This window comes from Archocentrus centrarchus, chromosome 15 (assembly GCF_007364275.1).
Source record: "Archocentrus centrarchus isolate MPI-CPG fArcCen1 chromosome 15, fArcCen1, whole genome shotgun sequence".
In the NCBI taxonomy this organism is placed as follows: Eukaryota; Metazoa; Chordata; class Actinopteri; order Cichliformes; family Cichlidae; genus Archocentrus; species Archocentrus centrarchus.
Window position 1 is genome coordinate 22,898,968 of NC_044360.1, and position 13,598 is coordinate 22,912,565.

At 39.2% G+C, this 13,598-nt stretch overlaps 1 protein-coding gene across 2 annotated transcripts; it reads right to left on the reverse strand.

The window, feature by feature from the left end:
• Positions 1-2,229: 2,229 nt before the first annotated feature.
• memo1 (mediator of cell motility 1) lies at positions 2,230-10,120 on the reverse strand. 2 transcript variants are annotated; one of them, XM_030748195.1, is made up of 10 exons: positions 9,860-10,120; positions 9,675-9,773; positions 8,388-8,469; positions 8,227-8,295; positions 7,932-8,044; positions 7,475-7,586; positions 6,877-7,019; positions 6,678-6,754; positions 5,455-5,559; positions 2,230-4,058 (listed from the first exon to the last, which is right to left on the reverse strand). In XM_030748195.1, the coding sequence occupies exons 2-10, from the start codon at positions 9,733-9,735 to the stop codon at positions 3,927-3,929; spliced, it is 894 nt and encodes a 297-aa protein (XP_030604055.1). In that variant the 5' UTR covers positions 9,736-9,773; positions 9,860-10,120; the 3' UTR covers positions 2,230-3,926. The 2 variants fall into 2 exon arrangements, with proteins under 2 accessions (XP_030604055.1, XP_030604054.1); XM_030748194.1 differs by having other exon boundaries at positions 9,675-10,120.
• Between the last annotated feature and the right edge of the window lie 3,478 nt (positions 10,121-13,598).

Consider the following 13,598-nt stretch of genomic DNA (forward strand, 5'->3'; position numbering starts at 1 on the left):
TAATTAACCCTGTGTGTGTATAGTAGTGAGATTAATGATTCTGAGCATCCAGCCTAAATGGCACATGATTAGCCCACAGTTGAGTCCAAACATTTCCATTCCCACAGATTATCAGATTAGTATACAGATAAAACTATCAAATACTTTTAAATATGTGGCTGGAGATGGGTGCAGCCATTTATTGAAATGTGCAAACATAAATGGAGATACAGCATGTAAGGCAAAATCGTTTATAAAATCCTAAAGAGCCTGAAAGTCATGACTACCTTTATTCTTTAGCACAGCTTGAACTCTCTGAGGCAGCTTTCTTCTCATTTCTTTAAGTAGTCTTCAGGAATAGTTCTCCAGGCTTCCTGAAGGACATTCAAAGCTGCTCTTTAGATGTTGCTGCCTTTTGTTCCATTCTGTCAAGATGATCCCACACTGCTTTAGTAATGTTGAGGTCCGGGCTCTGGGGAGGCCAATCCATTGCTGATAGTGTTCCACTGTGGTTTTTTTTTATATTCAGGTATGCTTTTATTCATCAATTGTACAGTGTTTTAGGACTGCCACTTCTTCTTCTGTCCTCCACTTGTCCTGTTTTATCAATACTGCACACCATGCTGAGACAGGCCATGTTTTCAACTTCAACTTGTACAATAATTCCTCCACATCTGCTCTAATGGTGTTAGTCTGGAAATGGGATGAGTACTTTCAGAAGCATTAAGCATAACTTTCTTGGATCTAAGTTCATTAGTCAAGTATCAGCTGTGGGAAACACATTTCCTTAAGAAAGTCAAATTTGAGTCGAGTGGACAGAATTTTTACAACTAGTAGAAATATTTACTATAAAGCAGGCCAGACTTAGACAGCAACACAATCAGTGGTAGTTTTGTGCAAGTACACACAGGTACATTCAGCTGCCTTTTTATTAGACACACTTTGAAAACCTAATACTGTAGTAAATCTGCTCCGGACTGTGTCTGTAATACTTTGTCCACCTCATATCTATCACTAAGAATTTACTTAATAAATCACTCTCAGCATAACAGTATAATTTAAACAGCAGGATAAACTACAGCCTTGAAAATGACCACAGAGTGGAATCATTTCCCATCTGAAACAAAAACGGACTACAGAAGTCCTCTCATATTTCAGCTCCCAAAATAAGCAGACCAGTGTGGTCATATCACTACATTCTTCCAACCACCTGGCTTCCTCTGCTGGAAATATTGGCCTTAATACTGCATAAGTAAAGTAGATAAATGATGTATTTGCATAAAATGTCTACTATAGAAGGGTAAGCAGCACTGCAGACTTGTTTTCCCCTCATGTCTGTCAGTTGGTAAACTGGGTTGAAAATTGTTTTATTTTTTTAAAACAAACACTAATTAATTTCAATATATTCAGTGACTGAAAATTTATATGGATGCATGAGGTCAATATGTTTTTTTTTTTTTGTGACTGTAAACACCAGAAGAACAAGACACCAGAGCACACGTGCTTTTCAGTACATTTTACTTATTTTGTAACATGAATCCTCGGCCTTATCTGAAGAGCCTTTTGGGATGCTTTATCAGTGGAACCTGAGATCAAAAAAACTCCATTAAGGGAGTAGTTGAGTAGAATATTTTAGGTCTGTGACGTGTAAGTTCCAATTCTCAAACCAAGAAAAAAAAAAAAAAAAATACAAAAACCATTTCTAAAAGACAAACAAATATTCATAAACAGAAAATGAACAGTGTTGAGGTTTAGCCTTTGTCTCTCTCTACAGGAATGAGGTGATTAGCAGAAAGAAGAACACCACTCCCTGCTGGAGAAAGGAGATAACAGTTGGTGCCATTTTAGACCAACAGATGAGTGGGACAGGTAGAATACTCCTGGTGGTGTTGGGCGAGCTGGAGACACGGTCGGGCAATAGGGAAAAGGGGGGGGGGGGGGGGGGGGGGGGGGTACACATGAGGAAAAATAAAAACTCAAGTACACATCCTAAAATAAGACTAAAAGTGAGAATATGCTTTATATGTATATGTGCAACAGTGATAAAAGGCACAATAGCACAGTGTGTCATGCTTTACTAGTTTCCCTTAAATTAGCATTACAGGTCAAGCCATTCTGGGGTTTCATCTTTCAGTCTGTGCCCACTTCATTCAAACAGATGTTGTAGTTTAATGCTAAGTGCAACACCTCTTTTGGTGCCAAGAGGGGAGGGGCTGATGTTAGAGGACTGCTTTTTTTTTTTTTTCTTTCTTTTTTTTTTTTTTTTTTAAATAGGAGTATTTAACTTTAGCAGCAAAAGTGACGTTTCAATCTCAAACGACAGGACAGCGGACACTGTGCTGCCTATTATCATCCTGGTACTAAAAGCCTGCACTACTACTAAGAATCAGTGGGGGGAGTCTGCATTCTGCATTCCTATGAAAACAGAAGTATTCCAGGCAGCAACTATTTCTGTTGTTAGTTAATTAAATCTTTGTGCTTGAGATTTCCAATAGGTCCAAAATGAAGCAGGGAGCAACAACTGGGTAGATTATTAAAACTAACAGGAAAGCATTTGTGCTGATATTAATACTTGAGTCATCTATTAGTTGTCTTGTGTACAGTAAACGAGTGACACTCGTACTGTCTCAAGACTAATTCTGACGTGAATTCTCAAAACTGGAAACCAAACATAAGGATGAAAACTTGGGATTTTTCCAGTAAATTTTGGCATTCCTCAATCAAAACATCCAGAAAAAGATTACTACATAGTACACAGGGAAGAGGTGCAGCTCCTATTATTTTAAGCAAGTCTTTGTGGTCTTTACTGCTTTGCCAGTTGTTCAGACCAAAACAGACGTTTTGCTGCTCTTACAGAACTGAATATGTAACAAAACTTTTGTCTCCTATTCTGACAATTCAGAAACTACAGAAACTCAAGGTGGAATTGTAAACAGGGAGTAGACATGTCACAGCTGAACACAATATCCACCTTTGATTGTATTTCTGTAACCTCCATAGCTGCAGTTTGGCCCTAGCATAACATCTGTGTAATGCTACAAAGCAGGGGATTGTAGTCAGGAAGTGGTGTTGTACACACTAGTTTACTGGGCAAACTGGTTGATGGCTTTAGAGCTCAAGTGATGACGCGGCTTTTGCTCAAACCTACACACTACTTGAGTAAATATTACCACATCTAAAACTACTAAATAAGGAGAAAAAAGAAATAAAATATGATTAAAATATTGTGTTTTAATAAACTAAAAGGATAATAATATTGTTTTTGGTTTTGTACAGTAGGGTTGTTAGTGAACTTTGTTGGGTGCAGCCCTTTGTTAGCAACTACAACACGTGCTGAGCAATGGTAGTAATTACCTATGACACTGTTTTCAAAGTTTAAGTCGCATGTAGCTTGAAGCAGTCAGTCAAAACACTCCATTTTCATCTGGCAACATTAGAATATTCTCCATTAATATCTGCAGTTTTATTTTAATTCTTATTCTGAGGCAAATTACAAGAGAACAGATTGAGTCCAAATATAAAGATTGTATTTTCACAACTCAAATCTGTTTTGTCAGGAAAACAAAAAGGAACTAAGAGGACTACAGTCCTTGCAAAAACCCAAATAAGATTTTTCCCTCTCAGTGTTTACTCCGAGCCAAAATACTACGCGCTCTTCCCAGCTCCACTATCCATTTGCTCCTACATAATCTCAAAACTGCACTTCAAGCAAAATGTTTCAACCAAAAACTCTGAGACACACTTCAAACTGGCAGAGAAAAGGCAGAGGAGAGCTGAGGGAGAGACAGAGAAAGAAGACTGTATTGGCTTCGAGTGTCTAGGTCCTTCCTGCAAATAGTGGGCATAACTGGGGGAGGGGGTGAGGGGGAGGGTGTCTGGGTCAGGTTATGGCGATAGATAGTAAGGGCAGGGTGGCGGCGTTGCAGTGGCCCCTGCAAAAGTTGACCTCAATGAACGATGAGTGCCCCAGCAGCGTAACTCACGGAGCTGTCCTGCCAGTTCCTGCACTGACTTGACTGGGCGTAGTTCAGGAAAGTGAAGTTCATTTCTAGACCAGACTTCCTCAGTTCAGCCACAGCCTACAAAACAGCAACATGCACTCAGTCGCTAATTCACATCATGGGACACAGCAAGAGTCTTTAAACAAACACAGACAATAAAGGACAGACTGACTCACTTAAGGGGCTTATTCTCAACAAGGACAAGCTTGTTTGTGTTTTAACTGATCCTGAATGTCAGCTGACCATTAGCCAGAAGAACTGAGTAGCACTAAGACAAATACTCCTTATGTCATGTCTTAATTTAACTTTAACAAAACCAAAAACAGGAAGGATCCCATAAGGAATGGGTTAGACAGTGTGATTGTGTGTTCTAATGTGTTCTGCAATCATCACCTGGAGCTGGAATGCACTGCTTCTATGGCCCAACAGGATGTGACATTTAAAGGACTACAGGTTATATTAAAAATCAAATAACAGTGTAATATTTCGTTAGGATTTACTGGATCAGCACTTCTTATATGGAAGCTGGTGGGGATGCTGGTTGTTTAAAATGTGCAGTTTAAACCTCATTTCATTTCCGAGCCTCTATTCAGGGTTGTCAATCAAAGCAAGCAAACAAGTCAGCCCATAACATTAGATTAATGAACTGTCACGCATGCATTAAAAATAAAATCATGTTTCTCAGCTATAAAAATTATGAAAGCATGGATCCAGTGTGTAATTCAGTCTTCTGGGTGTAACAAGTCTATATTTTGCATCTGTTTTATTCTTTTATTTTCTTCAATCTCCTGATTTTCCCTACAGGGAACAATAAACCATTAAGGCAATATTAACATTTCTGCAAGAAGTGAATATACACTCACTGGGTGACTTTATTAGGTACAACTGTTCAACTGCTTGTGAACACATATCTAATTAGGCAATCCCACAGCAGAAACTCATTTAGGCCTGTAGACATGGCCAGGATAACCTGCTGAAGAGAATGGCCAGATTGCTTCAAGCTGCTAGGAAGGCAACGGCTCCTCAAATATCCACTTATTGCAACTACAGGATGCAGAAGCGCATCTCTGGACGTGCAACACGTTGAAGCTTGAAGTAGAAGATCACACTGGGTGCCACTCCTGTCAGCCAAGAATACAAAACTGAAGGCACAACTTTTATGACCACAGTGCCCCCATCTTCTGATGGCTGCTTCCAGCAGGATAATGCACCATGTCGCAAAGCTCAAATCATCTCACACTGGTTTCCTGAGCATAACACTGAGTTCGCTGAACTCAAATCCACAGTCGCCAGATCTCAAACCAATAGAGTACCATTTGGAATGACAGATTCACAAAATTGCAGCAACTGGGTAATGCCATCATGTCAATATATTGAATCTATGTACCAAAGAATTAAAGGGGTGTACCTTATAACCTGAGCCTGAGTGAGCTACACCTGGTGTGTTTTACTGTACTGGTGCTGTGTTACCTACATTTAGCAACACTCCAATCGGGTGACGCCCACAGATGGTGTTGCGATACTTCTTCAAGTAGTTGGTGAAAGACATGGGATCCAGCTGCTCTATAATGCCCATCCCCTTCACAGACAGAAAGAAATTAAACCTCTGATGTGCTCTCACTGCCTCAAAAACATTTTTTTCTTTTTTGGATAAGAACACATTGTGTCTCGTCACAGCAGGAATAGCAGGTGGAATGAATAACACTCGTAATGGCTCAGTTCCATTAAGTGTCGCAACTGGCCAAGTAGGTCATGATAGTGAATCAACAAACACAACAACAGGATTTTCAATAAGTGGAAGGCAACCATCATTACTGTTACTGCATTACTGCAACATTATTGTGCTTTCTTGTTAGGACTTGTCAGAAAGTCTGCAGTGAAAATTCAAGCTAAATTTCACTTTCCTTTTTCAATTCATATTATATACTAGAGCCCAACCAATATAAGATTTTAAAGATACCGATATTTGGTGACTTAAAAATTTTATATACTGGCCAATATTTTTTTCTTTCAGACACATGAAACATAAAAAAGTTTCCCAAGCATTTATGTGTAGTGATTTAGTCCTTACTAAGGTAATATGATTGTGCTGTTTAAAACTCGTTTATGCTCTGCTCGATACTGCTCGGATCAGCTGGTTGTTGTTTGTGGCATCATCAACACTCATAACACAATTGATGAGTGTTTCTCCCGTTTCTTCTTTACTTTTTATTAAATTTTTCATTTATCTAATTACTGATATCAGTAAATAACTAATATTAGCCAATATATATAGGCCCCTACCAATATATTGGCTGGGCTCTATTATATACTTAATTTAAATTACTTGCTTTTAAGCCATGTTTCACTATATGCTTAGTTTGAATTTATTCTAAATAATTTTGCAATTTATCACAAAAGAAACGTCATGGCCCTAAGGAAAATCTATATTTATATCTTCTCTACCATTCAGTATTCTCTCTTCATGAAACATGGTTAATCTTTAGCTTGTACAAGCAAGTAAACTGTCTCATTAAGGCCACAAGATATTCCAAATGCCATGTCAGCAATGTACAGCTACTCTTATTGGTGGGGCTCATTTTATATGTGCTTCATTACCACAGCATTTGTGCATATGGCTGATAAAAATGGTTTCAGTGCATACGTTTTTCCCCACAACTTATGTCACATTTTAATCTTGAATATCTCAGTAGTTACCATTTTATCAAGATGCTCAATAGACCTGTAGATCTCCCCTTGAGATTCATCATAGTATGTATAGCGAAACCGTTGACCTTCAAGAGAGAAACAGACACCAGTGCACAGCTGGGTACAGTCAAGTAATTACGCCATTTAGACCAAATTATCCTTGCATTACAAACTGTTGTTTTCAGTGCTTTTCCTTGGCAGTACATACCCCAATGGCAGAAGTCAGACGAGATGATGAAAAGGTTAGAAGGGTCTGCCAGGTATTTGCTGAGCAGCTTCCCATATTCCTGTTCCTTTGACTCACTAAGCGCACCCACCAGCACAGGTACGATGCTAAACTCGTCTTTGTGGCTGCAACATCAGATTACTGGGTTAATAATTTTAACTTTACTACTTTAAAAACAACAATTTTGTAACTAATGTCTCATCAGTCAACATCACCAGTGTGATTTCAACTTGTGATTATATACATATGATTGAGTCAACAAGCTCAGCTGAAGTCAGACTACATGATCCCTGTTTTTTCACAACCAAGAAAACTCCAGCCAACCTAACAGACGGCTGCATAAATTATGCACATCACCCTGTCCATGTGTCCCTGCACCAGTGTGATTCCGGTTTACAGTATAGTCCTTAGTGTATAGTATAAGAAGTCAAGGAAAATAAGGAAACAGAGCTAACAGAGCTCTTGTACCTTATTCTCTTTTGTCAGTAACAGACAAGAAAAAGCTTCAATTTGTAAGAATTCCCTTTAAATGCATAGATTAAGTCTTCACTTCAATGAATGTCACTAATGTGTGCATTACCTCTCCATGGCTTTAGCAGTGTAAGGCAAATGCATTTCAATACTGTGCTCATCTTCGTCTGTCTGCAGACTCATCCTCTCAAACAGCCCAGTTTTCCAGAGGTCAGCGTAAACTGTAAAAAAGATGTTCAACATTAATTTGGGCATTTTCCCACAGTCATGTCTACTGATAAAGTCACTGAGATTAGAATACTGACAAGTGCCTAGCTCATGAAAACCTAAATAATAAAAATTTTCACTGAAATGTCTGGTCACTGGAGGATCATTAAAAGTGTGTCACCTCCCAAGACAACATGAGGTCTGTATGTTGGAGCTCTGTGCTTGCTTCATTTCACTTTTACACTATTTTACACTATGCTCTCCAAACTGTCATATTACTCCTTCACATCACTGCGCATCCTCAAAATACCTTACTAAATCAATTATAGCACAAGTTAAGATGTAAGACATTTGAATACCCTTCTGGTCGATTCTCAGGTCATAGAGGGGTGTTCTATAGATGTCTGCAGGTGACAGGGCACAGCGAGAGAGGGGCACATGGTGTGAAGGTCCCAGGATGAACACCCTACGACTGAAGGGCAACAGAACTTTATCTCACTCACTGTTTTCACAAAAAGCACAGCACCAGCACTGCTCTACTCTGCTATCTATGTTAACATCTGCTCAGTCTGCGGAATAAGGGGAATTAAGATAAACAGTCATGCAAAGCATCTTCTTAAATGAGGAAGAGAGCTAGAACGCTGAATGACTTACGTAATAGAGGGATCAACCTGCTTGTAGGCATGTGCTGCACAAGCACCACAGTAAGTATACCCAGCATGGCTACGAACAAAAACAAGCCAAATTAGAATAGGAATGCATAAATTCAACATGTTCAGAAGATGTTTTTATTCCATTTGTCAAAGTGTACTTACGGTGCTATGATGGCTCTAGCAGGTCTGATGGTGGACTGTGCTTGAGACAGCCAGCCTTCTAGTTGTGCATTCAGCTGTGATCCTAAAAAAAAAAAAAAAAGAAATATATATATATATATATATATATATATATATATATATATATATATATATATACACAAGCATTTCAGATCCCTACCAACATCTCATTCTAACAGCAATGAATTGGGCTAAAATCCAGCTGTGACAGCGGTTCATTACGCCTTGTCAGTTATTTTGGAAGCAGAAAGAAATAGATAAGAGCCCATCTTGATAAAGTCTAACACAGTAGTGTCAATCTTCTATATGCTGGACAACTGTCATTGTAAAGCTGGAGCTGATTATAATGTGTCCCAAACAAACTTTAACCTTGCAAAACGTGGTTAACTACATTGGAATGTAGTGCCTATATTACAGTATAAACTACTTATGTTAATGTTTACCAGTGTGCAGAGCTGCCAACATTTACATCACACAAAGAAATGATTTCCTAGAAAAACAACCCGAATCATAGTAATCAATGTTAGCTCAGCCGTCGTGGTTTTTAGTATTTAAACTACTGTATATATTGTGTCAAAAGGATTGTAAATGACAGCTTATAATCGATACTCGGGTAGCCTTGTGGGATTTAATAAAAAGAAACAAGCGTACAGCTTGTGAAATGGGGGAAGGGGTGCAACATGAACCTTCAGTTTTCTGCCCTGCCCTACCCAGTCCTTTGTTCCGTGGCTGGGAGTATTTCCACACATAACTTAAGCGTATCAGGGGCAGACACCAATAAGAACACAATAATAACCTGCACCTTAAGTTAATACAGGCAGGCAGCTTCGGGAAATGTTAAGGATAGCTAGCCAGATAGCACGTAGGCCGGCAAGTTCTGCAATATTAGCCAAGTTAGCGTTGGTTGAGTTGATAGCTTGTCAAAAATGCTTTGTTTTGAGACATTTCCACCAACTATCCGAGGAGTAAGTGCTGAATAAGCTCAAACCAACCGTACACCAAATAGGATAACACAGATAGGGCAGTCATTAACAGTTAGTTAGCCGACTTTTTAAATCAGATGGACTAACGTTACAGCCCTGACGCTGGCTAACATTTTCTGCGGTGGCAACCCACCAGGAGCCCAGTTATGAAGCCAGTTAAGTTACGCAAAATGAAAAGCTTTCAAAAACTAAGAAAACACAAAGGCGTAAGACGACAAAAAATAAAAATAAGACTGCCAGCTAGCACACTGTGTTCTAACGCGGATGGGGCTCTGTTGACAGTTACCCGAAGCAGAGTACCAGCTCCCGGCGTGACTTGCTTCTCTGCACACCACTCTGTTCGACATCTTGGTTCCCAAGCCGCCTATCTTGGTTTGCTTCACTCCTGTCAGGCAAAAAAATTAAAACAAAATTCCAAAATCCTGGGTTAGCTACCCGAGAGAAGAAACCAACGCCTGCTAGCTGACTTGCCTGCAAAGACAAAGGGCAGTTCGACTGGAGGGACAGCAGCTAGCTGGCTAACAAGCTCAGAGTACCGTCAGTTGGCCCTTGTGTTGTTACCGGTTAATAAGTTAGCCACCGAGAGCAGCTAGCGTCCGTTTGTCATAAAGTCTGGTGATATTAACATGCACTGTAGAAAGGCACGAATTACAGAATGTGTGTAACGTGCCGATGTGAAACACCCAGAGGAGGAATAATAAAAACAACGGTGTCACAGCCGCGATCTGAGGATTACTGACTTGTCTGTCAAGCCAGGCAAGGGCTGGGGCTGAAACTGTTATCAAAGTGACATCAGAACAGTCTGATTGGTTACTTGCTTGGCCACCTTTACACGATTTGTGTAAAAATCCAGGAGGCGTAGCCGTCGCTGAGATGTTTGTTTGATTGTGAAGTTGCGCCGCCCGTCAGGTGAGCGGGTACAGCGTGGCAAAGAAGCAGGATTTTAACCCAAATTCACCTGCTCCTCTTCTCAGACTTGAAAGGAGTCATTTTGCTACTATAAGAGATAAGAAAATAATTCACATTTTTTTACTCATGGGCTCAGATGACAAAAGGCTAAACCCCTGTTTTCTCTTTTTCATAAAAGACAATGTAGAAAGTCATCTCTTTCTCACCACATTTTTATTATTTATCCTATACCTTCATGTTTATAAATGAACATTTTCACAATAAAGCTCTAACTGATATAGCACTGATATATTGGTGTATAAATGCAGCATTTTTTTTTTTTTTGCAGATATATCATGGTTTTTTGTTTGTTTATTTTTTGTTTGTTTTTGTTTTTTGAGGGGGGGGGGGGGGGGGGGGGGGGGGGGGCTGTGAATGCAAGCTCATAATAAACACCTCTTCCATTCTGTGAACACAGGATAGCTAAATGAGACTGTGCAGTGATCCAAGAAGGGGACTGCTGAGCTTGAAAGGGATAGTACAATAGAGCTCACGGGACAAGGTATTACAAACACATCCAGATACGCTTTGTGCTGGCAATCTGCTGTAACCTCATCCTCTGTGTATTTTTAGCAGTAGATCAATGCGGCAGAGCAAAGAGACTTCAAGATAAAATGGTCACCAATATCACCATGGCAAAAGACATGCTTGCCCTTTTCGGTGAATGGAACTCTGGTCTCTTCAAGCCTGGACTGCTTTGATGATTTTTATCAAAGTAATACTGTTATTTAAGATGATCAGGCATGCTGAAGACCAACATAGTTATCTAAAAGGAGAAGTGGCCCCCAGATGACACCAAATCTTGTCCTTCCATCAAATCTTGTCCTAACTTCCATCGAGACACACTGAACCAAATTTCTCTGTTCGCTGAAGGGGAGCGACTGTGTCCTTTGAAGACACACTGGGACAGGATCTGGCAAAGCAAGTGATTCAAGAAATTCATCCTTCCAGCTTTAAGACCCAAGGTTATCATTATTTCTAAACATTTTGTCTCTGCTTAACGTAATTATGCTGTTCCGTTTCATTTTCTGTTTAGCTTTTTGCTGCTCATTAAACTTCATGTCAGTTATCAGCTTTTGTGCCTATCCAAATATAACAGGGGTATTAGTGACACTGAAGACAAACAGAGTTTGAGAAAACCCAACAATCAAAACAACCACCTATGAGCAAGCACATGGCAACAGTGGGAAGGAAAAGCTCTGTTTTCATAGGAAGAAACCTCAGGCAGAACCAGCCATGACCAGTTGGGGGTAGGGAGACAGGACAGAGGGCTTATAGCAGCTGGTCTTCCATCTCAGTGGTAACCATGGCCTGCCCTGCTTAACTTCCAAGAGCAGGTGTGTTCAGGCTGGCATGGCCATAAACTACAGCTTCAATTCAGTTTTAATTAAACCATATTGTATATTGCAGCAATGGAGGCAGCACACTGTATGGGCACTGCAATGAAAAAAGTAATTTTAAATGGAAGAGGAGCTTGCAAAATTATACTATATGGAGCAGAATTTTTAACATGAAAAGACTTAGATTTATGTTTTTTAAAGACATTATACATGCACATTTTAAAGTTTACTGGATTATTTTTTAGCTGTGAAAACTACGAAACAAGAAATGTTCAGTTTTTTTCATTTCGCTTTACTTCTTTTATGTTACTGACACAACCTTTTGAATCTATAAAAGAAAATGTTTTTTTTTTTCCTAACTAGTGTATTTTTCTGCTTAGCTCACAGTGTCCATTACAGTTACTCTTTATTTTTGCCATATCCAATATGGCGACGACGTTGACGTACGATTCAGCGCTCAATGCGTCGTCTCCGTATATGTCTATGGTTATGAACCATAGACATATAAGCAGGCGCATCGCTGGATGTGGCAAATATAAACATAGAGGGGCATCACTCGGGTGCTGCGTGGCATTGTTCAAACCGTTTTACAGTCGAAACTGGATTACATGGGCTTACCTTTCACAGGTAAGAGTGAACTTTTTTTTAAATTTTATTTGGCAATTACAACATTTTGAAAAAAGAATTTGGAGACGTTGCAATAATACTGTGTAGTCCCGCTGTGAATTCCTCCAAACAATGAAAATCTTACTACACTGCCCCGAACTACAAATAAAGACTCACTGATCTTCCAGACCTTCTGTTTGCTGCTGTCTGCTCATCAGTCTATTTTTGCATTTGTGCTTCTTGGCCCCTTTTTTTTTGTATAGTAATAATAATAATAACACGTTTAATTTATAAAGCACTTTACAAAAGCTGGAAATAGCTCTTTTTTGTTTTACTTTTTTAATCATAAAATCTTATTCTATGCAATAAAACATAGATCTATAATTTTAGTATACAGTTTCATCGCTAACAGAAAATGAAGTACATCAGTGTCTATTTTTTTCATTTTTTGTCTTGAAGATTGCCATTAATAATACTTCAATTGTTAAAAATCACTGAATATAAAATTATTATTTTTTAAATTCAGAAACCTGCAGATGGTATATCTACATGTCAGGATCTGGTTATTTCATAAGGCAACGGCTCCTCAAATAACCACTCTTTGAACTAAGGGATGCAGAAGTGCATCTTTGGACGTGCAACACACGTTGAAGCTTGAAGTAGATCACACTGGGTGATCACACACTGCATTATCATCACAGGAACAGCGTTACAAATATCGGTAGCTGTAAACGCTCATAAAAACACGCTGGTTTGATTCCTGCACCGTAACATACGTGAAGTATTAATCAGTTATAATTATCAGAGAAGGTTACGTTATTATTAGTGCCTATCAGTTTCCCACTATATATTAGTGCGTATTTGAATGTGTGAATGAGACGCATTAACTTTAAGAACTTCGTAGAAAGGCGCTTCGGCCACATCCAATATGGCGGACGCGCTGACGTACCACAGCCATACATATCATAGACATACAGTAATCCCTCACTTATCGCGGGTGTTACGTTCCAGGACCAGTGATAAGTGAAAATCCGCGAAGTATGAACGCTATATTTATTTTAATAGTTATACATTATTTTAGTAGTTATACACTATTTTAAGTTTTTATAAACTCTCCCCACACACTTATACACCAAATATATACATTACTGTAGAACCCGTACTACGCATGTGAAGAACGAGTACCGCAAAAACCCGCGAAACAGCGAAAATACCGCAATAAATATTTTACACTAATACTGATTGAAAACCCGCGAAACAGCAAGTCCGCGAAAAGCGAACCGCGAAGTAGCGAGGGATTACATATGTCTATGAAC

Coding starts and splice junctions, on each gene's coding strand:
- memo1 (XM_030748195.1), bottom strand. CDS start 9,735: ATGTCGAACAGAGTGGTGTGCAGAGAAGCAAGTCACGCCGGGAGCTGG. Junction 7,020..7,474: donor ACTGCTAAAGCCATGGAGAG/GTAATGCACACA, acceptor CTGATGTTGCAG/CCACAAAGACGAGTTTAGCA. Junction 5,560..6,677: donor TTGAGCATCTTGATAAAATG/GTAACTACTGAG, acceptor CTGTCTGTGAAG/GGGATGGGCATTATAGAGCA.